The sequence below is a fragment of the Antechinus flavipes genome, chromosome 1 (genome assembly GCF_016432865.1).
Source record: "Antechinus flavipes isolate AdamAnt ecotype Samford, QLD, Australia chromosome 1, AdamAnt_v2, whole genome shotgun sequence".
Lineage (NCBI taxonomy): Eukaryota > Metazoa > Chordata > Mammalia > Dasyuromorphia > Dasyuridae > Antechinus > Antechinus flavipes.
Genome location: NC_067398.1, coordinates 720677436 through 720703992, shown reverse-complemented (window position 1 = coordinate 720703992; position 26557 = coordinate 720677436). Strand labels below are relative to the sequence as shown.

General features: G+C 62.6%; 2 protein-coding genes across 2 annotated transcripts in view; one reads left to right on the top strand and one right to left on the bottom strand.

Moving 5' to 3' along the window:
* PI4KA (phosphatidylinositol 4-kinase alpha) overlaps positions 1 to 26557 on the bottom strand; it is an 87382-nt gene that overhangs the window by 36563 nt on the left and 24262 nt on the right. Inside the window, exons 8-19 of the mRNA XM_051973273.1 lie at positions 18920 to 19068; positions 17805 to 17870; positions 15797 to 15893; positions 14982 to 15173; positions 14528 to 14628; positions 13864 to 13993; positions 13014 to 13146; positions 12732 to 12827; positions 12438 to 12621; positions 11618 to 11721; positions 10297 to 10465; positions 9629 to 9679 (exon numbers count right to left, since the gene is read on the bottom strand). Coding sequence (XP_051829233.1) covers positions 9629 to 9679; positions 10297 to 10465; positions 11618 to 11721; positions 12438 to 12621; positions 12732 to 12827; positions 13014 to 13146; positions 13864 to 13993; positions 14528 to 14628; positions 14982 to 15173; positions 15797 to 15893; positions 17805 to 17870; positions 18920 to 19068 — 1472 coding nt within the window. The remainder of the gene's footprint in view (positions 1 to 9628; positions 9680 to 10296; positions 10466 to 11617; positions 11722 to 12437; positions 12622 to 12731; positions 12828 to 13013; positions 13147 to 13863; positions 13994 to 14527; positions 14629 to 14981; positions 15174 to 15796; positions 15894 to 17804; positions 17871 to 18919; positions 19069 to 26557) is intronic.
* On the top strand, positions 1136 to 6100 carry SERPIND1 (serpin family D member 1). The gene is made up of 4 exons (XM_051973274.1): positions 1136 to 2014; positions 4015 to 4288; positions 5343 to 5487; positions 5707 to 6100. The coding sequence occupies exons 1-4, from the start codon at positions 1144 to 1146 to the stop codon at positions 5896 to 5898; spliced, it is 1482 nt and encodes a 493-aa protein (XP_051829234.1). The 5' UTR covers positions 1136 to 1143; the 3' UTR covers positions 5899 to 6100.

Sequence of the window (26557 nt, the reverse complement as noted above, 5' to 3'; positions counted from 1 at the left end):
AAAAGGTCATCTCAGGGTTGGAGCCAAAGGGGAGCGAAGGCCTAAGGTCCCAAGGAGTGTGTGTGTACGCGGAGGGAGGGCAGTGTCTGGAGGGAGGACGGAAGGAGCCGGAGCCGGGAGGAGCCTGGCCCCGGGAGCTGAGCGCTGGGGCCCAGGTGAGCGGCCTCCCTCTCCTGAAGCCCGTGCACTTTAGCCAGAGCGCCTGACCTTGGCCCTCGCTCTGTATGACCGCAGCACGGAGGGAGAGGAGGAGGGGGGACGCTGGCAAAGGAAAACAGGGCGGTTCCGAGGCAGGGAGCTAACGGGCCCCTGTGGGGCCACAGAGCCCCGGGCCGAGGCCCTGTGTCCCGCCCCATCACCCGGCCCCTAACAGACGCGTTCCCCTGGGCTCGGAGGGCGAGCTGGAGGGGGGGTCCGGAGGCTGCGTGGGCGAAGGCTGACCTCCCCAGAACGGGCGCCTCCCCCGGCTCCTTCCCCTCTCCAGAGCGGGCCCTGGCATCTGTGAGGTCCGAGGTCACAAGCAGCTGGGGGGCGGGGGGCGCTCCCTAACACCCCAGGAGTTTCCTCTGTAAACTCAGGTGGGTCACAACTGTTGGTGAAGCGGCTGCAGCGGGCACTGCCCCGGGCGAGCTCTGAACTGTCGCAGGTGGGGTCGGCTCCACTGGCCGCCCAGTGCTCCGGGGCCCTTTGTGGTCAGACGCACAGTCTGTACTTGGAGGCTGTCCAGCCTGGTGGGGGGCATCCGGCCTGGTGGGGGGCGTCCAGCCTGGCGGGGAGTGTCCGGCTCGGCGGGGAGTGTCCGGCTTGGCAAGGGTATCCGGCCAGCAGAGAGTGTCCAGCCTGGTGGGGGGTGTCCGGCCAGCAGAGAGTGTCCGGCTAACTCAAGCTCCGAGAAGCCGCGGTGAAACGTATGGGCAGATGGGGAGGGGGGAGCAGTGGGTGCCATGGAAAGGGTGCCCGGCTGCGATCCAGCCTCCGCTTGGGGGAGGGCACACAAGGCCTCGGCGTGCCCTCCCAAGAGCAGCTCCGTCCTCCTGCGCCGCGCCCACCGCCCTCGGCCCCCGTCTGTAGGCAAAGGGCGAGCGTGTGGCCTGAAACCCAAACGCTAACGGGTCCCTTCCTCTTCCGATGGCAGGTCTCACCATGAAACTCGGGCTCCAGCTCTTCCTCCTCTCTCTCGTCACCTCGGCGGTGTCGGGGAGGCGCGAGGAACCCGGGGGCCTCGTGGAGAACGGGGGGAGATCCCCGCCGGCCGAAGGGCAGTGGGCGCCCCTCGACCTCGGCAACCTCAGCCTCCCGGCCGACTTCCACAGGGAGAACACGGTGACCCACGACCTGCTGGTGGAGGAGGAGGAGGAGGAGGACTACCTGGACCTGGAGAAGATCTTCAGCGAGGACGACGACTACATCGACATCATCGACGCGGTCGCCCCCCCGGACCCCGAGGCCCAGCCCGGGAACGTCCTGGAGCTGTTCCAAGGCAAGAGCCGGATCCAGCGCCTCAACATCCTCAACGCCAAGTTCGCATTTAACCTCTACAGGACCCTGAGGGAGGCGGCCGGCCCCGGCGACAACATCCTCCTGGCGCCCGTGGGCATCTCCACGGCCATGGCCATGATCTCCCTGGGCCTGCGGGGGGCCACCCACGAGCAGGTGCACGCCGCCGCCTTCTTCCGGGACTTCGTCAACGCCAGCAGCAAGTACGAGACCCAGACCGTGCACAACCTCTTCCGCAAGCTGACCCACCGCCTCTTCCGGAGGAACTTCGGCTACACGCTGCGCTCGGTCAACGACCTGTACGTGCAGCGGCGCGCCCCCGTGCTGGAGGACTTCCAGAACAAGGTGCGCGAGTTCTACTTCGCCGAGGCGCGGCCCGCCGCCTTCTCGGAGCCCGCCTTCATCGCCAAGGCCAACCACCACATCCTGAAGGTCACCAAGGGCCTCATCAAGGACGCGCTGGTCAACATCGACCCGGCCACGCAGATGATGATCCTCAACTGCATCTACTTCAAAGGTAAAGCGCCGTCCCTCGGGCCGGCTCGGGGCAGTGGCCTGCAGGGGGGGGAAGGGGGGCGGCCAATGGCTGGGCCGTGATGGGCTGAGGCGGCCCCTCCCCCCGAGAGGAAGCCGAGCGTCTCATCAGCAACGGGCCATCCCGAGAGGCAGCAGCGGCTGGAGGGCCGGCCGCGGGGCCCCGGGGAGGGGGCTTCTCCAAGGCCGGCCGCAGGGCCCCGGGGAGGGGGCTTCTCCAAGGCCGGCCGCGGGGCCCCGGGGAGGGGGCTTCCCCAAGCCCACAGTCAGGAGGGAGGTCCTGGAACCAGCGAAACCCAAACTCGGCCCAGGCGCTCCAGGGTCCCCGAGATAACCTTGAGAAGAAGCTAGTGCGCAAAGGAGGCTCCTAGGAAGAGCCTTGAGAACTGGAAGCTCTGAGAGGGGTTCTCAGCCCCAGCCCATGGCTGTTAGAACTCCCAAGTTCTTGCTAATAACAGTCAGGAAGAAGCATCGCTCTCCACTGGCCGAATCCCCAAAGGCCCGTCTCCCCGGACCGTCTGCGCCCTCTCTGCGGGAGGCGGCGCGTGCTCGGCATCCTGGGCACATCCTGGGCTTGCAGAGCTCTGTCCCGGGGGGCTTTGTTGCCCATGAGCCCCCTTCTCCCCGCAGCAGCTCCTCCGAGCCTTTCTGGGACTCGCTGAGGCCCCGCGGCCCCTCGGGCAGTCGCCGCTCCCTTCGTGGCCGCCCTCTGCGGAGCCGTTCCGAGAGCGCCTCTCCCCAGGGCTCCTTTCCTTTGCTCTCTCTGCCGCGGGGTCTCAGGGTCAAAGTGCGTGCGGACCCCGGTGGGCTCGGGGCACAGCTCCGCGCTGCTCTGTGGAAGGGCTGGAGCACGTGCGGTCCGGAGCCCTTTTCCCCACAAGCCCCGCTCCTTTCTGCAGATGCAGACAACCGAGGGACTGCGTTTCTGATCACGAGCGCTTTGGGGATGCTTTCAGGTGCCTGCTGGGAGCCGGGGCTTCTTCCTTTGAGAAGGGCTCCCTTTGATCACTGATGAATGGGGAGTGACTCAGAGCGAGGAAGCGGTTGGTGCTCCCGAGCTCACCGGTGTCCTGGCGGCAAAGCCAGCGCCTCTGAGGCAGAAACGCAGCGACGCCCGAGGGCGCGGGCACGGAGGCACGAGAGAGACAGCAGCTCCGTGACCCCGGCTCCGAGGTCCCTCCGTGAGGGCGTCTCCGTAAGAGCAGCTATAATCCTCCCAGCGGCCGAGGCCGGTACCGCCTGTGGGACCTTTGCTGCAGCAGGCAGGGGTCCCAGCCGGCCCCCAGCTCAAACCCACTTCCTGGTGCCAGGCCAGGGGCAGAGCAGCAGGCCTAGGCCCTGAGGCTTTGAGGGCACGGCCTGAGAAAGGCAAGGGAGAGGGAGCCCGCAGGAGCTCGTCCACACCGAGGCCGGAGGGGCAGGAAGCCCGGATCAGCGGCTCCTCCTCGTGGTTTAAAGCAGGACTCCTCCCCCTGGGCCAGCAGCCTGGCGCATGTGGCCAGTCCCCGGGGTGGGTGCTGGGTCAGGCTTATACTGCTCCAAAGAGCAGCCACAGAACCAGAGAAGGAAAGGAAGCCGGGGGCTAAGGTCAGGCCCGGCCCCGAGCTCCTCTGATTAGGAAGACCCCGGACTGGCTTCTGCCTTCTGTCTCTGGAAAGGCGGGTGGCAATGAGCGCGCCTGGGGGGTACGGCTGCGTGGGAGGGCCGGACACCCCGATGCGGGGAGTGGGCTCCGCGCTGCGGCCTCCAGAACCACTACACGTAAGTGTGAGTGGAGAGCGCGGGCAAAGCGGGCGTCAGTGCGGGCCGAGGACCCGAGCCCGCCCTTGGAGAGGAGGCTGGCGACAGCCCCGCAGGGCCCGGTCATCACCTGTCTGCCCCAGTGGGCAGCATCCCGGGCTGGGCCGGCCCCCCACGCAGGCTCCCGGTGTCCCAATAACCACCCGGGTGGCCGTGACAGCCCCTCTCTTGCTGAATCCACAGGCACCTGGGTGAACAAGTTCCCCGTGGAAATGACGCACAACTCCAATTTCCGCCTGAACGAGCGAGAGGTGGTCAAGGTTCCCATGATGCAGACCAAGGGCAACTTCCTCGTGGCCAACGACCAGGAGCTGGACTGCGACGTGCTGCAGCTGCAGTACGTGGGCGACATCAGCATGCTGATCGTGGTGCCCCACAAGCTGGCGGGCATGAGGGCGCTCGAGAGCCAGCTCAGCCCGCAGGTGGTGGAGAGATGGCAGAAGAGCATGACCAACAGGTAGGGGCAGCGGCGCAGGCCACACAGGCCCGGAGACTCCGGGCACTGACGGTCAGGACTCCCCCCTCAGAATCCGGCAGCCCCGCCAGCCTGGCCCGGGGCCTTGGGCGCCGGCTTCCCGGGGGCTCGCCGGGGTAAGAGGGGAAAAGCAAGAAGCAGCGGGCAGCAGCGAGACGCGCCCGCAGCCCTGGGCGGCTGACAGCCCCTCCCTTTAAAAAAGCATCACCCCTCCGATTGCCGGCGCGCCCGTTAGGGAAACTACCACCTACGGTGCTGGCTCTCCCTGGGCCGGCCCCTCGGCTGTGGGGAAGTGTGGGAGGGGGCTGAGAGATGGGGATGGAAGGAGGAGGGGCTCCACAAGGAGCCCCAAAGGCTGCTGGGGCGGGAGTGCTCAGAGCAGGGGTGACCGAGAAGGGCTGGGGAGGATGCAGAAATAAAACGAATCCCAAAGGAAGGAGGGCCAGGCCTGTCCCCAAGGCAGCTCGGAACGAGTCCCCGGGAGATTCAAAAGATCCAGTATTCGGAGCCCGTCTACGGGCCTCCCGGCTCTAGGCCCGGCCAGCCAGGAGGCCAGGAGGCCGCTCGCTCTCCCAGCACCTTCTTCCACAGCTTCCGGGTGTGCCCGGGTGGGCTCCAGGCCCTGGACCACTCTGTCTTTGAGTCACATGAGTAATTTCCCTAAAGACTTAAAAAAACTACCCAGAACTTTCTAAAGGCAGAAACCTGAGTTCCCAATGGGCCTGGAAGTAGCTGCACGACTCTGGACAGGTTTCCTCCCGGGGACAAGAGCAGCTCCTCCCTCCCAGGGCGGTTGTGAGGATCCCACGGGATAAAAAGTGTGGAAAGCGCAGCAGAAGGACCGCCATGGTCAGTGCTGAAAGGATGACTGAGGGAGCTCCCCTCCGGGCTGTCTCCCAGAGTGCCCTCCAGGGCTGTAGGCACTGTTCTCGCCCACGCTTTTGCTGTCTTGGCCACGGCGGTGCCAGCAGCGGGCACCGGGCGCTCCCCCCCTGCTGTTCCCACTCCAGGGTGACTCCTTCCCCTTCTCTGACAGAACCCGCGAGGTCCGCCTGCCCAGGTTCAAGCTGGAAAAGAACTACAACCTCGTGGACGCCCTCAAGGCGATGGGCATCACGGCGCTGTTTGATCACACCGGGGACTTCTCCGGGATATCCGACCAGAAGCTCGCCATTGACTTGGTAAGTGCAGGTTCCCTCTGCCCCCGGCGGGGCCGACCCTGACTCGGAAGCGGGCACGGTGCCAGTCTGGCTCCGGCTGCCAGCGCAGTCAGCAGAGGCCCAGCTCTGACTCCCGGGGGGGAGGATGGTGGCGATCCCGGGCACGTGGGCGCACGCAGACCAAGGGTCTGGCTCCCGTCTTGGGCGGGGATCAAGAGCCTCTCTTTCGTGTCCCAACAGTTCAAGCATCAGAGCACCATCACGGTGAACGAGGAGGGCACGCAGGCTGCCGCCGTGACCGCGGTGGGCTTCATGCCCCTCTCCACGCAGGTGCGCTTCATCGTCGACCGCCCCTTCCTGTTCCTCATCTACGAGCACCGCACCAGCTGCCTGCTCTTCATGGGCCGCGTCTCCAATCCCAGCAGGTCTTAGGGGGGAGGCTGGGACGCACCCGAGGGGAACCCGTTCGGGATCGGCCACGGCCCCGGGACGTCTGTCGGGAAGGAAGTCACAGCTCGTGGGAGCGGTGTGGGAGCCACTGTAGCAAACGGTCCCGACCCCAGCGGAGCCGTGTGCGCCCCATATGTGCCCGCGCGCTGCCAGGGAACACATTAAAGCGTCCTCAAGGAGCCGACCCTCCGACTGCTGGTTCTTTAGCGCCTCTGCCTCACGCAGGCCAATTTCTGGGCCCTTCTTGGAGCCACCTTCCGCTCTCTTGGGGCCTCCCCCGCCAGGCTGGCATCCCAAGAAGGTGCCCCGTCCGGACGCCAATGAATATCAACCCTTTTAACCTGGGCCGGCCAGCCTTCTCTCCACTGGCAGACCCCCACTAAATGCTAATGTACAAGCCCCGGTAAATCAGCGCTCCCAGGGGCCCCAGCTCTGGGTCCGCACACAGTAGGGCTTTCACACTGGCTGCTCTGGGCCCGCACACAGTAGGGCTTTCACACTGGCTGCTCTGGGCCCGCACACAGTAGGGCTTTCACACTGGCTGCTCTGGGCCTGGCACACTGTAGGGCTTTCACACTGGCTGCTCTGGGCCCGCACACTGTAGGGCTTTCACACTGGCTGCTCTGGGCCCGCACACAGTAGGGCTTTCACACTGCTGCTCTGGGCCCGCACACAGTAGGGCTTTCACACTGGCTCCTCAGAGAGGTTGGGGTAAAGATCCTGTTTCTACAACGCTAGGAAGAGGGCAAAGGGGCTCCTGCTTCACAGGACTGTGGGTTGAGAACTAGGCAGGGTCTTTGAGGTCATCACGGTCAGAAGACATAGAAACGTGAGTGATGACGAGCCAGGCCACGCAGAGAGGGACGGAACAGCTGAGTTGAAGCCAGGGGCTTAGATTCCAAAGCGGGCACCACCAGTGGGCAGAGTCAAGCCCCAAAGCTTGAGGGCCGGGCCTGGGTCCTGCGGCGTGTGGTGGGAGGGTGATGGCGTGGGGGAAGGGGAAGGCTTGCTGCCTTGCCACTGGGGCGTGTTCTACAGCAGGGGCATGAAGAGCCACTAGAAATGGGGGACACAAAACCGTCCGCAGGAGCGGCGGCCCCCACTCGAGGCTCCGCGCCCATAGAAGGGAGAGACTCCTTATGGGGCCTCCCTCACAGGGAGTTCCAGAAAAAGCTCTGGACGAGCACCAAGCCCCCGGGGAACGTGGGGCTCTCCTCTCCGCCTTGTGTGTCCGGGGCTTTTAGGAAAGTTTTTCGTGGAGCCCTCTTGGGCTCAGCCCGCAGGAGCCGCGGCCCAGGACGCAGCCCTTGCTCGGGACTTCCCGCTGCCTTACAGCAGGGGGTGTGCCGTGGAGCAGGAAGGCCCCTCCCTGAGCCTCGGTGCCCGAGAGCCGCCTTGTCGATGAGCCTTCTGTCCCATCCCCTGCGCAGGGGGGACCCTCGAGGCTGTGCTAATTCCAGCACCGTCTCTCCAAGGTCAGACCCGCCTTCCCGCTTCCTCACTGCTCTCAGCGACGCCATTTGTAGATCTCCCTTCCTTCCTTCTGGGCTGTTACAAAGTCCCTGCCTTGGGTTTCCCGCCGCCGCCCCCCGTCTTGTCAGATGGTCCCCAAGTTCCTGTAGGACACCCTCCAGACTCGCCCCCAATGCGTCCCACGCGCCATTTCTGACCCGCTTCTCCCCGAGGCTGCTTGCCTGGGGACGGGCTGCCCTGGCCCGGGGCGGTCCGAGAGGGATGAGGCCTTTGCCCAGCGGGCATCTGGGCGGCGTCCCTGCCTCGGTCCGAGGGTCTCGTCGGCCCCTCAGTGTCAGTGTCTCCCAGGGCCCCGGGCGCCGTTTACAGCACTTGTGTCACCAGCCTGGGCTCGGGCCGGAGCATCCCTAATTCCCAGCCGGGAAGTGAGGGCTCTGAGGGTGGGCCCTGCTCAGGACGGCCGGCAAGCAGCCCAGGTGGGGGCGTGGGGGACGCCGGGAACGCCGGGCCTGGGTGCTTAGCGAAGGTCCCATCGAGCACTTGGGGCCCCCCCAGCCCCAGGAATCATCCCCGGGGGCCCCGCGAGTCCAAGAGGGCAGAAGGGAGCCGGAGCCGGGCCCTGGGACGTGCCCCCAGTTGAGCAAGAAGGTCAAATATTTGCTTCCTCCCCCACCGTGTAACCATTAACTTTGGCCAAGAGCCCTCCCGGGACTTCGGCGACTCGGGCTAAGGGTCACGGCGGTTGGGGAACAAACATCTTTCGCAGGTTTCCCGGGACCTTCCATCCGCCCGCAAAGGGACAGAGCAGGAAGCTCGACACCCCCGCGGTGACGCGTGGGACGCGCGCCTGCCAAGGGCCCGGAGCCCTCCCCCGCCCACAGGGCTCCCGGGACCCCCCTCTCTCCTCCTGACCCCCCCACAGGCCGACTCCTTCCCCTCGGGCCCCCAGGCGGCCTAAGGAAGACGGTCACTGACCCCAGCAGGGGTCCGAGTCCCACCCGGCCTAAGTGGATGAAGGTGGAGGTCGCCCCACTCGAGGGCGTCCGGCGCAGATCAGGAATGGCCCAACTGGGGCAGCCCCTCCCAGAGCCCACCGAGCCTCGGCTAAGCCGCCCCGGGTCTTGCTCTCCTCGGCGGACTGAATGGTCACCCTGGGCTGAGGACCCTCACGCGCCCACCTGATCTCGCGGCCGCCCTCCCGCCATGTCCCCCCGCCCTTCAGCCCCCTCCCGCTGGAGACGCCTCATGCCCAACCCGCCCAAAGGGAGCTCGTTGTCTCCCCCCTGCCCCCCCGTGGGGCCTGCGGGACCAGTGGCACCGTGCCCTGCCCGGCCTCCCCCAAGGCCCTTCTCAGGCTGGGCGTCACAAAGTGCCCCGAGGGGGCTCAGATAAATGGTGGGCGGACGGCCCGGGGGCAGAACCAGAGACCAGGAAGCCTCAGCTCTGCTGGAAACGGCCCAGGGAGAGGCAGCAGCTGGGAGGGGGCGAGGAGACCCCGGGCCCAAACCTCCGCCCTGAGATTGCGGCGCCCGCCCTCGGGCCACATCCTGGGAACAGGTGGCGGAGACGGTGCCGAATAAGGAGAGAAACCCACAACCTCCGAACCTAAGGAGTCGCCATTTCCCACAATTCTTAGCAGGCAAACGCTCCGCCTGGCCCTCGGGCTTGGGATCCTGCACCCGGAGCCGGGCTTCCCTGCCCCGGGGGGGAGACGTCGGCCGGGCGGGTGGGGGGGGGGTTGGGGGAGGGTTGGAGGAGGCCACACCAGAGCCCGTCTCTCTCCCAGGCAGAGGAGGTTCCGGCTCCGGGTCAGAGGCTGACAAGCAGCTTCCCGGGGGGGGGGGGCTCGGCCCCCTGGGGCTGTGTCTGCCCGGGGTGTCCCTGGCCCGGCCCCTGAGGCCTCTGGGTGAGGGGACCCCAAGCAGGCCTTGGAGCCAGAAAGCACAGGTGCTAGCGAGCGCTGCCCCTGCCCGGCCGGGCCCGGACGCACGAGAGAGAAGGGCAGGACGGACGCAGGGGCCCAGCCTCGAGGCGCTGCCCAAGCCAGGCCCCCGGAGGGCAGCGAGGGCGACGACTTCCCGGGTGGTGGCGGCCGCACACGTGGGGGGAGGGAGGGAGGGTCAGAGACTGTGGGCAGGGGCGGGGGGCAGAGGAGAGCAGGGCGGCTCCGGCCGGGCCCAAAGCCCCCCAGAGACACCAGGCGCTGCCCCGGGGCCGGGCGAGGGTCGCGGCTACTCACCACAGCGATGACGGGGATGAGCACACCGAGGTTCCCGGCGCTGCTGGACGCCTGGAGAGGGAGAGAGCGGACGTCCAGTCAGGACCCGGAGCCAGGAGCGGGCAACGCCGAGCGGGCGCTCACACCCGGGCCTGGGGCCTGCCCTCTGGGCCAAGGACGAGGAAGGGCACGCCCAGGGGCTCCCACAGAGAACCGGGCCAGGGCTAACAGGAACGCCCACGTGGGGGGCTTGGAGGTGCCTGAGACCGAGGACTCGGGTCCTCCTGCCTCCTGAGCCGGGGCTGCAACCACGGGCCACTGAGCTGCCCCCGACAGGGCAACGTGCGGAGGTGGGCAGAGGGCTGGAGGACGGAGGCTCCATCCATACCCGGGGGGGGTTTCGGGAGCCCTGTCTACACCCGGGGGGATCTCGGGAGCCCTCTGTCTACACCCGGGGGGATCTTGGGGGCCCCTCTGCTGCCTCTTACAGGGTCTCCTCCTCCTGTTTCTACCCCCACAACCCCCCCCCCCCGTCCCCAGCTCAGTCGGCCAACAGCAAGCACTTAAACCAAAAGAAGCGAGCTCCCCCCCAGAAGTGCCGGGGCCTCGGGCGCCGTGGGCAGGGCCAGCACAAGGGGCAGAGGCCCAGAGGATGGCGGGGGGGGGGGGCAGGGCGGCGGCTGGCTCACCTTCAAGGCCGGGCCCTTCTCGCTGGCGCGCTCGCTGGCGCGCTTGCCCTCCAGCCCCAGCTGCACGAAGAGCTCCAGCAGGTTCATGAGCAGCTCGTCCACCAGGTGCTCGTCCTGGATGTTGGCGGCGATGTTGGCCAGGGCGTTGATCACGGCCAGGGAGCAGTGCCTGGGGAGGAGGGAGGGCACCGTGACCCCGGCCCACCCGGCCTGGGGCCCGTGGAGCGCCCAGGAGCTGCCTGGGGGCGGGGGCCGGTGGAGGCCGGGAGCTGCCCTGAGCGGGAACCAGCCTTGGAAAGGAGGGGCTGCCCGGGGCCTCCGACGGGAGAACGCCTCGGCTGGGTGTGCCCAGCGCTGGTCCCGAGCTCCAGGGGCCGGCCCAGTCTGTGTGCACCGCCCCCCCTCTCCCCCCCAGGAGGCGCGCTCTCCGCCAGACCCTCCTTTACCCAAGCTCGGGGGGCCAAACCCGACAGGGACTGCGGGGGAGCGCCCAGTGTGACCGCAGGGAGGGGCCGCCATGACCCCAGGACGCTGCTCCCCCCGGGGCTGGCAGGAGGGCGCGTGGCTCAGCTCGGGCCAAACGGGGAATGAGAGAGAAATCGGGCGCCGGGGCCGGCGTGAAGGCTCCCAGGCCCCGGACACGGCCCCTCATCGGACAATCCGGGCCCCGGAGGAGGCCCTTTCTCCCGCCCCCTTTCCCAGACGGACGAGCTGAGAGCAGCGGCGCCCCGAGGCTGGAGCCCAGCAGCCTCTCCTGGGACGGAGGCCGGGCCGGAGCCTCTGCGGGTCCTCAGCGAGTGACGCAGGCCTCCGAGAGCCCCTGGCAGGGCCCAGGATGCCCCCGTGGCAGGGCCCGGGCTCAGAGCAGGAGCGGGAGAAGGGGGACGGCCCTCCCGGCGGAACCCAAGGACCGAGGCAGGACCGAGGCAGGAGGCTCGCGGGCACCAAGCGCTCCGGGAAAGGCCTCCCCAGCCTGCTCGGCCCCTGCTCGGGGGAAGGAAGGCCGGAAGCATTAGCACGGAGACGGACAGGCCAGGGCCACGCCCGCCCCAGGGGCCTCTGAGAGGCTGGATTCTTGGGCCTGAGGGGAGCCGGCTGGAACGTGAGCTCCGTGCCCCGGAGCACGGCCGGGAGACACCGGTCAGACGTGGGGGACAAAGAGCCAGGCAGTCTCCGGGCGGGGCTGGGGAGGCTTCCTGGAGGAGGCGGCGCTCGGGGTCGGGGTGCGAAGGGGATGAGCCCAAGAGGAGGGAGCCCCGCGTGGTTCCGGCCGGGGGTCCCCGCCTGCCCCAGGGGCAGCTTCTTCCCGCCGGGGCCGTACCTGTAGCCGTGATCCTTGTGGTCCTTGGTGGCCGAGTACACCACGGAACTGGCCTTGACGCTGATCTGCTGGAACAGGTTCCACACCTCCTGGTAAATGTATTGCTGAAAAAGAACCGCCTTCGCTGAGCGCCCCGGGCGGCCGCCGCAGGGCCGGGGGCCTGGAGCTCCCGAGACTGCCCAGGAACACGGGCCTGGGGGCCCCTCTGCCCAGTCCCCGAGGGCGGCCCCGGCCCACGCCGAGATGCGGCTGAGAGGGCAGCGGGCGCCTGGAGCCTCGGGCGGAGGGGCCAGCATCGGGGCGTCGGGGGGGAGAAGGGGGGGAGGGCTGGGGATTTCCTGCCGGGGCCCTTCCAGCTCGGAATCCATTCCGATTCTAGGGGTCAGAAAGGTTCAGTCCCAAAGCTTCCGGCTCCCTCCCTGGGGTCCAGTGGGCGCGCTGGGAGCTGCTTCCCTTCCCTCAAACCCAGCGGAGAGGGCGAGGGGCTACTCTGGGGGTCCGTGCCCAGGCCCTTCCCTTTTCTGACAGGAGACACAGGAGGCGGGCCCGACGTTAGCCTGGGAACGGGCCGGCTCTGGCTCCCCATCTCTCGGAAGGACGAGGGTCCCGGCAGGGGCAGAGCAGTGGGCTCCCAGCCGGACCCTGGGCCCGGCTCCTTCCCCGACCAGACCCTGGGCCCGGCTCCTTCCCTGACCGGACCCTTGGCCCGGCTCCTTCCCCGACCGGACCCTGGGCCCGGCTCCTTCCCCGACCGGACCCTGGAGCCTTGTCCCTTTGAATCGGCATGACCGCGGCACCTCCGGGGGGAGGGGGTACCTACGTTGCCAGTGATCACCAGGCAGCCCAGCTGATCGATAATGAGCACGTCGAGCGGGGACGGAGGCTGGCAGAACTTCTGCTGCAGGATCTGCAGGATGGGCTCCATGACCTTGGGGGTGTCCCTCAGAGCCACGGCGATGTGGCCCAGGGCCCGGATCGTGTGGTCGGGAATCAGGTGGGCGTCCCTGGGGGCCAGGATACCCTGAGCGGCCGGCAGAGGCCCCACCTCCGGCCCGCGGCCCCTCCCTCCGCGCCCCCTCGCCACCCACCGCAGACGCCGGGGCCGAAGCCTTACTTGTCGCTCTCCTGCGAGATGTAGAGCCTGTTGGAGAGGCTGGCCAGGAACGCCTCCACGATCACCGGGTCGATTGTCAGGCCAGACTTCAGGCACCTGAGAGGAGGGAGGGGAGGCCCCGAGGCCCTGAGAGAGCAGCCCCAGGAAAGCGCGGGCGAGCAGGGTCTGACGCGGCCCGGAGCCCCCGGTCCTGCTGGCGTGGGGCCTCCCTTCACCACCGCGGGCAGGGAGCCCGGCCGGGGCCTCCGTCCCCAGGGTGCGCGCCCCCTCCCGGAGCCTCACCTGCAGATGTTGTCGATGGCGATGTCGCGGAGCTGCTCGTACATGGAGGGCTGGCTCTTCTTCCCCGACATCACGTTCACCGTAGGCTCCGAGTGCTCGTTGGTGATGCTGATCTTGATGTCGTTGCCGCCAACTAAAGGCAAACGTGGGCACACACACAGTTTGGTGCCCGCTCTGCCCGCCTCAGCCTCCCTAACAGCCTCTGGGGGGGGTGCCGGGTGCGGGGCACCACACACAGCCAGCTTTCTGTCAGGTTCACCTTCCAGAGCTTTCCTCCTTTATGTTTTTAGTTTTTATCATAAGGAATCGCATGGGGGGGGGGGCGGCGGTGAGGGAGGAGAGGAGGCGTGCAGTGGGAACACAGGGATGCCACTGAAAGGCCACACTCGCAGGCCGACGGCCGCCCCCTGGGCAGACCCGCTGAGGCCCCGGACCCCCCGCCCCCTCCCGGACACACAACGCTCTCTGAAGCTCATGAGGTTCTGGTCAGTGGAACAACTTGGCGGGACGGCCAGAGGCTCCGGGGCATCAGGGGGCACGGGCACCGCCAGGCCAGCCTAGGGCTAACCCCGAGGGCCCCATGAGGAGGGGCCGGAGCCGGCCTTTGGCAGACGAGGCCCCAACTCCATCCTGAAAGCTGACTGAGGTTGCCATGGCAACCCGGGGGGGGGGTGAGCTCGGGGGGAGTCTCTGGTTCTAGGAAGCCGGGACCCCGAATCTGCGCCTCCCAGCCCCAGGGCCCGGCGGTGGAGATGAGCGCGTGCGGGGAGGGCGGAGAGGGGACGAGCCCGTAGGAGGGGCCTCCCTGGGCCTTCCCAGCCACGCCGGCGGGGAGCCGCGGGCCCGGTACCTGCGTGGTACTGGCTGTGGTACTTGTACAGCTTGATCAGCACCGGGGACGGGATGACCAGGAAGTCGCGCAGAGAGGGCGTCACGGAGTGCACCACCACCGGGAAGCGTTCACAGAGGCGCCCCAGGCCCTGGGGGACACCAAGGGGCCACGGTCAGCGGGGGCAGTGACCGGACGAAGGCGGACCAGGGACCCGGGAGCTGAGCAAGGAGCCCCAAGTCTCTGGCGCCCGGCCCCGAGGACAGAGGGAGGGTGTCTCCCGGCCTGCAGAGGGAGAGCGCCCGAGGAGGGCAGTGCTGGCGGAGCGCCCTCCCTGCCCTCAAGGAGCCCCACGGGGCTTCCAGGCCGGGACCAGGGACACGTTCGGAGAGGACCAGCGGGTCCCGGGGGAAGAAGCCCAACCGGCAAACAGAGGGTCCTGCGGGGGAGCCCCCACGAGCCGCGGTGGGCGAGGCCCTCGGAGAGAAGCCGGGGCAGGAGCCGAGCCGGGAGGCGCCCTTGCCATCGGGAGACCGGAACCCAGAGAGGTGTAAGCCTCCCGAGGATCCGAGATTGGGGGAGGGAGAAAGGGGGCGGGGGCTCCCCCAGCACAAACTTGGAGGGAGGCCGGAGAAAGCCCCCGGGCCCGGGGGGGGCGGGGCTGTGCCCACCGCCAGAGACCCACCTGCAGACAGCAGATGAGCAGAGGCAAGTGGGCAATGATGACCTTGCTGGAGGTCTTGGACTGAAGCTTCTCGGACAGCTTCAGGCAGAGGTTTTCTGCTCCTGCGAGGTCGGGGGGCGGAAAGGGGACCCGGTGAGCCCCACGGCGAGCACGAGCCCTGCTGGGGCCGCCAGAGGCCGCGGCGAGGTCCCAGCAGCTGCGCGCCCTCCACGCTCCGGATCGCGGCCTCGGGGGCGCAGGCCCAGGCCGGGGCGCCCAGGGGGGCAGGGGGGGCAGGACCTCGGACGCTAACGAGGGCGTGGGGCGAGAACCCGGCAGCCGTCAGGCCCATCCCCCTTCCCGAAAGGGCCCCCCCCCGAACACACGGAGCCGCCCCGTGGCCCGGCACACAGCAGGCGCCACCTAAACGTTCCCGTCCCTTCTGCGGGGGGGCCCCTCCTCTCCCCGCGCCCACCTTGCTCGTCCTTCACGGCCCACACCATGAGGTCCACGCAGGCGGCGTTGGCCTGGCAGCGAAGCTTCAGGGGGCTGAGCTCGCTGGGGATGCGGTCGACGTCGTGGAGGATTTTCTGCAGCTCGGCCTGGCTCAGGTTGAACTGCTCCAGCACGAAGTCGTGGACCTCCTTCACGAAGGACATGGGCAGGTCTGCGGAGAGCGCGCGGCGGAGACCGCCTCAGGCCGGTGCGGGGGCACACGCCGCCCCAGGCCCGCCCGGAGGTGACCCGCCCCCTCGGAGCCAGGAGAGAGCGCCCGCGGCCGGAATCGGAGGCCTCGGGGGGCCGCTCCGTCCCCCGCCCCCCCAGCCGGGTCCCCCATCCAAGAGGCCTGGGGGCGCCTGACTGACAGGTCTGGGCCCCGAGCCTCAGCTTCCGGGGGGGAGGGGCGCCCACTGCTTCTCAGAAAGACGCCCGTGGCTACTGAGGGAGGGTGAGAGGCCAGCGGTCGGGGGGGGGGCCCAGAACAGGAAGTGCCCCCGCCCGGGCTCCCCCAAGGGCAGATGAGCCCTCAGCACAGGCCCTGGGGGGGCCAAGTGGCAGAAGTAGGAGGTGTCAGGGCCACAAGAGAGCCCGGGGAAAGTGGGCGCCAGGGGGGCAGTGGGCTGGGCTGCTGGAAGGCGCCTCGGCCGTCCTTGCCTGGAAGGCGGCTGACCCCCACGCCCCATACCCGGGGTCCGCAGACGCTGGCCCTGAGAAGCGGCCTTCGGCCCCGGCCCGGCCCCCGCGCCCGCCCATAAGCAGGGAGTGGGCGCGTGTCCGGCCGTCACTCACCCTTCATGTAGTTCAGGGTGTCTCTCAGCATCTTGAACATGGCAACGTAGAGGGGGTCGCTGAAGGTGGAGTAGTACAGATCGATGTTGGGGTTGGCCTGAAAGAAAGCCGCGGTCAGCACGAGAAGGGCGAGGAGGTGGGCTGTGCCCCCCGGGCCGGGCAGGCTGCGGCTGGCCAGCAAGCCCTCCCACTCCAGCCCCCCAGCCCGGGCGCCAGAGGCAGACGGCGCCCGCTCCCCGCGGGTGATTCAGCAGCCCCGGCCACGTCCGGCTCCTGGTGGGTGCCCTGGTCGGACCTCCCTCAGACCCCCGCCCTCTGGCCCAGAAGGGCACCGGGCTCCTGACCCTTCCCACCCCCTCCAGCTCCTGGCTGGGCCAGGACTCGGTCCATGCCTAAAAGTGGGGGACGTGGCATCACCTGAAACCTGAGGCCGGGCAAGAGCTGCCCGCCACTGCACAAGCTCTGCCTGAGCTGCACTCCTGGCACCGAGTGGGCAGTGCCCAGGGAACCAGCCTGCCCTCAGGCCGCTTGGTGAGAGACAAGGGAGGGCCGGACCGCCCCGGCCCCTCACGTGCTCGCCTGGGGGAGGGGGGGCCGTATGCGGCAGATGTGCCAGCCAGGGTGGCAGAGCTTGGCTCTCTCCACCTCTGCCTATGGCAGGGCAGGGCTCGGGAGCCTGGTCACTCCCTGGGGAGGCTCTGCCCGGACGCCCCGGCTTCGAACGCCGGCCCGTCCTCAGGTCCCGTGCTGGGCCCCGCACGGGCCGTCTCTGGGCACCCTGGGCACGGAGCCTGGTGCCCGGACCCCTGGTGTTACTGACTGGGACCGTTCCCAAGACAAGTGGCCCCGAGACCAGTTCTGACGACCCGTCTGCCCAGTGCGGCCCCCAGTGAAACAGGGAACAGCCAGGCCCTTCAAGCTCATTAAAAGAAGCCTGGTCCTGCCCTCCCAGGCGCCTCCTCTCGGCAGCAGGGAGGGAGGTGCCCCCTCCCGCCTGTGGGCGTGGCCGGGGCAACAGGGAGAGACAAGGAGGGCAGCGGGAAACCCGGGGCACGGAGGCGCTGCTGGGGGAGCCGTGAGCGGGTCCAACGTTCTGGAGAACAATCTGGAACTATGCCCAAAAGTTATCAAACTGTGCATCCCCTTTGATCCAGCAGTGTTTCTACTGGGCTTATACTCCAAAGAGATACTAAAGAAAGGAAAGGGACCTGGATGTGCCAAAATGTTTGTGGCAGCCCTGTTTGTAGTGGCCAGAAGCTGGAAAATCAGTTGGAGAATGGCTGAATAAATTGTGGTGTATGAACGTCATGGAACATTATTGTTCTGTGAGGAATGAGCAGCGGGAGGGTTTCAGAGAGGCCGGAGAGACGACGGGAACCGAGGCTGAGGGAAGGGGGCCCAGGGGATCACGCCCACGGCAACAAGACTGCGACGATCAGCTGGGGCGACGTGGCTCCCCCAGGGTGAGCCGGCTCAAGGCCGTCCCGAGGGATGTGGAGAGAGCGTCCGCACGCGGAGAACGGCTCCGGAGCCCGAGCGCAGCGCTCGTCCCTTTGCTTTTTGTTTCTCGTGATTTTCCTTGTTTTGATCTTTCTTGCACAGCAAGACTGCTGCGGATTTACGTTTACAACAGTGGCACGTGTAGAACCTGCCGCAGATCGCTTGCTGGCTTTGGGAGGGGGGACGTGAAGGAACTCGAAATCTTAGAAAAAACGAGTGCTGAAAATGATCCTTCTATGGAATTGGGAATATTAAACAGTGCTGGAAAATGTTTAACAGCGCTCGCAGCGGGAGAGGCGGCTGGCTGATTGGCGCAAGCGCCGAAGCTGGGGAGCCGCTGAAAAACCCGGCCGGACTCTGGCCCGAGCGCGGGGGGCCTTGGACAAGTCGCCCGGAGCCCGAGCCGAGCCCAGCTACCCACGCGGCACAGTGGGCGGGGGGGCCCGGCTCCGGAGAGAGCCGACTTCCTAGGGCCCCCCGCCCCCACACAAGCATGACCGTCACCCACCTCTGTGACCGAGGTCACCACGGAGTCCAAGGCTTTGAGAACAGGTTCCTCCACAACCTTCTTCACCTGCCGAAGGAAAAGTCGACGTCAAGGGCACAGAATGAGGCTGGTCCCAGACGCCGCCCCCGTGGACTCATCAGCCAGGCCCACCGCCAGCAGGGGTGACCGAGGCCCGAGGAGGCCTCCTGGGGAGCCCGCGGCCAGGGTGGGAGCACCCGAGAGGCTGGGGAGCCGTGCACAGCCGCCCCCCAAACCCACCCTGGAGGCTCCGGGGCGACCGTCTGCGCGCGGGGCCTCCTGCCAACGGCCCCTTTTATTCACTAGGGGCATTCAGAAGCTCCAACAAACGACACACTGACTTTCAGGAGAAAAACCAAGTTAGTTACAAGAAAACCTAAATTCTAAAACAAATTAACTTTCTCCTGAGAGGGAGTGTTACACAGACTCAAGTGAGGGACTTCCCACAATGCACCGGCCATCCGCCGAGAAGACACGTGGCACTTCTGCGGCCCCTGCCAGCGCCTCAAGCTTCAGGGACCCCCCACCCCCCCGTCCCTTTTACAAAGAGATAAGAGATCAAACTCCGCGAGCAGGAGCAGCCCAAGCACCCGGGGACTTACACGAACGTGCATTAAAAATAAACTATGAGTGGGAAAACAGCCCCAAAGACTTGGGGTTTCAGAGGGAGGTTCTGAGTGGCCCCTGACACTGTCGTCCCCACGTGGCGGCAATCCCCCTGCACCTCGGGGACCCTCACCACCGCGGCCGGCAGCCCCAAGCCCGTCCCCAAGGGCCTCTCTCCCAAATCCTGCATCGCCAACAGTTCTGAGGTCGCGGGCACCTGCGGTGTGCCAGCCTCCTTCTGCCCACTCGCCCCCCCACTGGGCTCCCCCTTAGGGGCCGAGGCCGTTTCTGCCTCTCTGTAGCCCTCAGGCTGGCGCCCGGCACACAAGAGGCGCCTAATAAGTGTTGTGGACGGACTGGCAGAAGAGACAGTCAGGCCCGGGGAAGCGACTGGCAGAGGGAAGGCTCGAGGCGACGCCAGGAGGGAGCGAGAGCGGAAGCCTGGCACGGGACGCTGCTGACTGAGCTGGCCGGGCCCCAGCACCACTTACCAGGCTGAGGAGCTCGTAGAGCATTTCCAGGGGCACCTGGTAGTCGGCGTTGATGGTGCCCGGGAGCAGCGGAGACACGGAGAAGCTGGAGCTGACGGTGAACAAGCAGCACTCCGGATCCAGGGCCTGCCCGTCGGGAAACAGAGGCCCTGCGGACAACAAGGCGCCCCATCAGCAGCGCCCTCCCAAGGGCGGGCACCGTGCCAAGGGCGGGGGGGGCACGGAGAAAGGCAAGACCATTCCTGCCTCAAACCAAGAGCCTGCGCCATCCGTGGAGGCGAGCAGGGGACGGAGGCAGGCGCAGAGCCAAAGGCAGCAGGAGCTGGAGGCCTTTCATCGCGCTTCCCAGGGGGGGCCGGCGGGGACCCAGATTCAGAGGCTTCCGAGGGCCCAGCTGGCCACCGAGGGCAGCCTGGACGCCAAGGAGAGGCCGGACCGGTCGGGGGGGAGGCGAAGCGGGCCCGCGCCGGGGGTGCAGGGTCAGGGGAAGGGGCGCCTCCAAGAGATGCTCTGGAGGCAGAAGCGACTTGGCCAGTGCCGGGCTACAGGCAATGAGAGGAGGAGACCGGGACAATCCGGGGGGTGAGCTAGGGCCTCACTGGAGGCAGCAGGAAAGAGAATGACCCCCCGAGAGCCTCCCCTCCCCCGGCAGATGCGAGGCTGAGGGCCCGAGAACTGTCCGCAGAGAGAAGGAAGGAGGTCCCCGGCCCCCTGACACCCTGGCACTCTGGGCACCAGACAGCACGCGGCTGACAATCAGCAGGAAGTTAAAGCCCCAGAGGAGGGGATGCAAAAGCTCAGTTGGCGGCCCTTGATGAATTGACACCCACTGGTCCAGATGAATGAGACCCTCAGGTACAAAAGAAGGGGCCGAGGTGCCACCACATATGGGCAGCCAGGGGGCAGCCAGGGGCACAGAGGAGAGTGTGCCAGGCCGGGAGGCAGCAAGTGCTGAGTTCAAATCCTGCCTCAGACACTTGCTAACTGTGTGATCCTGGTCAAATCACCTCACCCTGTCAGCCTCCATGTCCTAAAATGAGCTGGAGGAGAAAGTGGCCAAACCCTCCTGTGTCTGGGCCCAGAAAACAGGGCCCGGCACCAGCACGGAGCGGGCAAACGTCGTGGCTGTCAAAGGAAAGGGAACCAACTCTGCTAATTGGACGTGGATCCCTGGGACCCCAGAGGGCGGTGGAAGAGCAGGATGGGACAGGGAGAGCCAGAGCGCTGGGAGGGACCCTTCGGTGACCGGACCCTTCCCAAGCGGGCTGGGCCCTCCCTGCCACCCTCACCAACTCCCCTCTCCCTCCCCAGCGGCTCTTCCAAACCCTCCCCCCCCCAGCTCTGCCCTCACTCAGGGGTCATCTGCCACCTTCCTGGCTCGCACCGTCTCAGAGGCTGCGTGGCCACGCTCCTCGCCGAGGTCGGCCCCCGTCCCTGCCGTCTGCTCTCCAGTCCCCACTTTCGCTTTCCGCTTCTCCCTCCCTGCTCCCCCTTTCCTCCCCCTGTCCCTCTGTCCCTGCTGGCCGTTGTCCCGGCTCTCCCCTGCCCTGCGACGCCAAACTCCCGGAAGAGCCGTCTACGCTGCTCTCCTCTCGTTCTCTCAACTCCAGATTCGGACCTCATCGCCCCACAGAGCCGCCCCTCCCAAGCAGGGGGGGCCGCTCCGTCGCCAGGCCCGGCGGCCCTTTCTCCGCGCTGCGTCTCCTGGGCCTCTGCGGCCTCGGACGCCGCGCTCCCTCCCGCTGTTCTCGTTCTCCTTTTCCATCTCCAGACACCGGCCTCCCTCCGGGACCAGCCCTTCTCGGTCTCCTCTGCCGGGTCCTCCCCCAGATGACGCCCTCTAACCTTCGGGGTCCCCGGGACTCTCCCGGCCCTCCTCTCTTCTCCGTGCTCCTGGACTGGACGACCCCCTGGGCCCGGCAGGTTCAGGACCTCCCTCTGCCTCTGGCCCCCGGGACCAGGCCATCCTCGTCTCTTGCTTCCATGAAGCAGCAATAAGACCCCCCCCTTCCCAGCCCCCTCCCCTGGAGTCCCCAGTTTGTTTAAACATATCTGCTGGGAGCGCCCTGAGGCAGGGACTTTTGCCTTTTTCTGTCCCCAGTTGTTGGCGCAGGGCCTGTCACTTAGTGAGTCCCATAGATCGTCCTGTCTCCCAGGGGTCCAGAAGCCTCGCCTCCGACACCATGGAGGCTACTCGAGGGCAGCCGAGCTAGCCACTGACCGCTGTGAGCAGGAAGGACGAGGAGTGCGGGAGGGGAGCCTGGGAGAACCGCGGGGCAGCGACCAGGGGGCAGAGAAGGGGATGGTCAGCAACCGCCGCCACCGCCTGTGGGAGTCTGGCCTCTGCAGTGGCCGCAGGGTCAGGGAGAAGCTGGGACGGGAAGGGCCCCTGAGGACCGGGCAGGAGGCCAGCTGGACGGACTGCCTGGGGCTCCCTGGCTCAAAGGGCAGGGAAAGGAGAGGGCCCCCAGGAGAGGCCCGACTCTGGCAGCCCAAGGACGGATCCCAGGAAAAGACACGGGGACAAACCAGGCCAGCAGACACAGAACCAGTGGCCGGGCCGCAACCTGCCCCTCGGAAGGACGCCCGCAGCGAAGGGAACCCCGGGATGGAGCCGTTCAGGAGGGAGGGAGCCTGAGAACAGAAATCGAAGGCAACCACTGCCCTCCAAGGACCTGAAGGGAGAGGGAAGGGCAAGTTCTCAATCAACCTGTATCTCAGTTAGTGCTTAGGACAAGGGCCTGGAGGCCACGCCAACATTTCGGATCACACACTAACAGTTATCAGTGAGTTGAATCCCAGTCTCTTTTTTTGTGAAAAACTACTTTCGAAGAGCTTACTCTGCAAGAGTTTATGGTGGGAGGCAAGGAAAGGGGGAAAAAAGGGAGCAAAAAGTCCTGTCCCAAGCAGCTTTTTTATTCTACAGAAAGCTGTGGAACATCCAGGGACCAATGGATCTGGAATCAGAACACTGGGCTTCCCATGTTGCCTCGGTGACTGGGTACGCCAAGAGAGTGTGGAACCAGAAAGGCAGAGTGAAGGGAGGTTCTCTCTGAGCTCTCCCCCAAAGCCTCCGATATCTTTAAAGAATGACAGTCGTCCGGCCCCGGACGGCTCGGAAGTGGGAGGAAAGTCGCACCAGGGTGAGAGTCGACCGCAGCCCAGCACAGACCGCCCGGCACAGACCGCCCCAGCACAGACCGCCCCAGCACAGACCGCCCCAGCACAGACCACCCAGCACAGACCGCCCCAGCACAGACCGCTCACACAGCCCCAGCTCCAGAAAACCAGGGGCAGGTCTTGGGAGCCACTGAATCAGCAGCAGCTTCCAGAGGTCTCAGCACACAGACAGTAAGGGGGCTGAACATCTGGTCAGAAGGAGATCACAGGGGGCCCTTTGCTGGCACTGAGGTCAGACTCGGATCTGGGTAAGTCTCCCCCCACTCCCCCCGCACCCCAGAGCTCGCTGTCACAGTGGAGCGGGGACCCTCGTCACCACTCCAGGGCAGAAAAGAGTGCTTGTGGTCACTCGCAGACCAGAGCCCGGACAGGAGAGCAGCAGACCCCTCCTTAGATCATACCCCCTTGGAAGAACTGAAAACTTCCGGGCTCTAGATGTGTCTCTTCAGAGCCCCACTTTAACAAAAAGCCCAAATCCAAAGAGGCTGGGAAATGAGCAAACAACAGAAAAAGAATCTGACCACAGGTAGTTGCTATGGTGACAAGGAACTTCAAAACACACTCGGAAGATAACAAAGTCAAGGCTCTTACATCCAAAGCCTCCGAGAAAAGTACGGTCTCACACCACGGAAGAGCTCAAAAAGAATTGTGAAGATCACATGAGAGAGGCAGAAGAAAAATTGGGAAGAGAAATGAGAATGATACGAGAAATCAACAGCTTGAAAAAGGAGACACACCAAAAAATACCGAAGAAAATAACACCTTAAAAAACAGACTAGGCCAAATGGCAATAGAAGTACAAAAAGCCAATGATGAGAATAAAGCCTTGAAAAGCGGAACAGAACAAACGGGGAAAAAAGATCCACTAAAGGACAACTCCTTTAAAAGCAGAATTGGACAAATTCTTTTTTTTTTTTTTTGTAATATATATCAAAGAATGAAGGGAAAATTTATTCTCTTGAGAAAATTATGTTATGTTTTCAAGGTATATTATTTTTTTTCTTTGTCCCGATGTACTTTATTTTATTTTATGTTTTTAATTTTAATTTAATTTTATTTAATAATAACTTTGTATTGACAGAATCCATGCCAGGGTAATTCAGAATTGGACAAATTGAATAAAAAGCTCACTGAAGAAAATAATTCCTTAAAAATTGGGACTGAGCAAATGGAGGCGAGTGACTTGATAAGAAATCAGGAAACAATAACCAAAAACCAAAAAATTAAAAAAAAAATTCTCTTGAGAAAATTATGTTATGTTTTCAAGGTATATTATTTTTTTTTCTTTGTCCCAATGTACTTTATTTTATTTTATGTTTTTAATTTTAATTTAATTTTATTTAATAATAACTTTGTATTGACAGAATCCATGCCAGGGTAATTCAGAATTGGACAAATTGAGTAAAAAGCTCACTGAAGAAAATAATTCCTTAAAAATTGGGACTGAGCAAATGGAGGCGAGTGACTTGATAAGAAATCAGTAAACAATAACCAAAAACCAAAAAATTAAAAAAAAAAATTCTCTTGAGAAAATTATGTTATGTTTTCAAGGTATATTATTTTTTTTCTTTGTCCCGATGTACTTTATTTTATTTTATTTTTTTAATTTTAATTTAATTTTATTTAATAATAACTTTGTATTGACAGAATCCATGCCAGGATAATTCAGAATTGGACAAATTGAATAAAAAGCTCACTGAAGAAAATAATTCCTTAAAAATTGGGACTGAGCAAATGGAGGCGAGTGACTTGATAAGAAATCAGGAAACAATAACCAAAAACCAAAAAATTAAAAATATCTCGCTGGAAAAACAACTGACCTAGAAAATGGATCCAGGGGAGATCATATAAAATTATTGTAATATCTGAAATCCATGATCAAAAAAGGAACCTAGACATCATCTTTCAAGAAATTGGCAAGGAAAAGTGCCCTGAGAGTCTTGAACCAGAGGATCAAATAGAATCTGAAAGCCCCACCTATCGTCTCCCGGAAGAGATCTCAAAATCAAAACTCTCAAGAATAAGAAAGCCAAATTCCAGAGTTCCCAGTTCGAGGAGAAAATAGTCAGGAAGTCAGCAAAAGACAATTCTTCTAGGGTGAGACCCAAGTAAAGATAACTCAAGATTTATCAGCTTCTACATTAAAAGATCAGAGAGCTTGGACTAGGATATTCTGGAGGGAAAAGCAACTAGGATTACAGCCAATAATCACCTCCCAGTAAAACTGAGTATAATTCCTTCAGGGGAAGGACTAGACAGTCCATGAAATAAAGGATTTTCAAGAGTTCTTGATGAAAAGACCAGAGCGGAATAGAAAAACTGGCTTTCAAACACAAGACTCAAGCGAAGCCTAAAAAGGTAAACAGAGAAGATAAATATAAGCAACTTACTAAGATTAAACTGCTTATGTTCGTACATAGGAAGATGATGCTTATAACAAGTACTTTCTTATAATTAGGGTAGTTAGGAGTATATACAGACAGAGGGTATATGTATTAGCTGAATGTGAAGGGGTGATACCTAAAAAATCAATTTAAGGGATTGTGAGAGGAAGGTACTGAGAAAGAGGGAAAGGGAGAGCTGGGACAGAGGCAAGAGAAAGCTTTTACAATGGAGGGGAAGGAGGAGAGGTCAAGGGGACTGAGTGAATCTCATTCTCATCCAAATTGGCTCAAAGAAGGATTCACTTACACACTCAACTGGGCATAGAACTCTTATCAAATAGGAGGGGAAGGGTATGAGGGAGGTGATAAAAAGGATGACTGATTGGGGGAATGGGTCAAAAGTAAACTGCTTTTGAGGTGAGACAGGTTGAGAGAGAGAGACAGAAGGAAGGAAAGAGGGAGGGAAGGAGAAAGAGATAGAAAAGAGAAAGAGAAACAATGATAGAGAGAGAGAAAAGAGAGAGAGAAGGAAGGAAAGAGGGAGGGAGGGAAAAAGAGATAAGAGGGAGGAAGGGAGGAAGGGAGAGAGAGAGGAGAATGGAGGGATAGTAATACTCTTGCTGTGAAAAAAAATTTGAAGCAAATTTTTCTGAAAAAGGCCTCATGTCTCAAATATATGGAAAACAACTAAATTTGGAAAAATAAGAATCATTCTTCCGCTGAGAAATGATCAAAAGATAAGAATGGCTTTCATTCATTTCATATGAAATAATCATAGTTATCTATAACCATATGAAAAAAACGTTCTGACTCACAACTGACTGGAGAAATGCAACGTGAAACAATTCCCAGGTACTACCACATACCTATGTGGTAACGGGACAGAAAAAAGGGACAAATGTTGGCCGAGATGCGGCGAAAATGAGACATCAGTGCCGTTGATGGACTTGTGAACTGATCTGACCACTCTGTAGAGCAATAAAAGCTTATAAAACTAGGCCTATCCTTTGAGCTAGCAATATCCCTCTAGGGACATATTTCTAAAAAGATTTAAAAAAACAAACAAAGAAAAGAACTTCTATATACCAAAAACCGGGATGCCCATTCGTCAGGGGTGGTTGAATAAACTGCGGTGCGTAAATAGGATGGAATATTATCGTGCCGTAAGAAATGACGAGCAGGATGATCTCAGAAGAACCTGAAAAGACTCCCGTGAGCGGATACAAAATGAATGAGCTGTATAAAAGTAACGGCAATATCAGAAGATGATCAGCAGTGGATGATGTAACTATTCTCAGCAATACGATGGTCCCAGACCACTCTGAAGGACTTATTATGAAAAATGTTACCTATCCCCAGGATAAAGAACGGATGGACTCTGAAGGCATAGCAAGCAAAGCATATTTTTTTCATTTATCTTTACTTGACTTCCGGTTAAGATGGCGGAGAGGAGGCTCACAGCTGCATAAGCTCCACGCTTTCTCTCACTATCCATTTCATTACAAGCCTCTGAATCAATGCTTGACTGAAAAAAACCCACAAATAGTTACCAAGAGAAGCCATCCTTGAGATCCGCCAAGAAAGGTCTGTCTTTACTGGAGGGCTGGGGCAGTTTTAGATTGGGCGCAGGCGGCGGGCAGCGGCAGTGAGGACACAGGAGCAGACTGGAGAGGGGGTGGAGAGTGATCGTAGCCGTCTCTGCGGGGAGAGCTTCGCTATAGCTTTGGATACTTTGCTCCAGCAGCAAGTCAACAGCCCAGCAGAGAAGCTAAAAACACTGGGGCTGAAGAATACAACCCCAAACAGCTGGAGTCTCTCAGGACCTGGCCGCCCCCCCCCTTCCCCCCCTCAGTGACTCAGCACGCTTTGGGATCTCAGAGCGCAGGCGCAGCACAGTCCTGCTAGTGCCTCACTGCTGCCCCCTGCAGTCTGTAGAGGAAGCTCGATAACACACCCAGCCCCCCCCCAAAGAAAGACTCCAGTTTTTTCTGTTTTTCTTTGGTAGTTTGTCTCTGATTAATAGACAGAATGAGCAAGAAGCTGAAGAGGACTTTAACCCTTGACAGCTTCTATA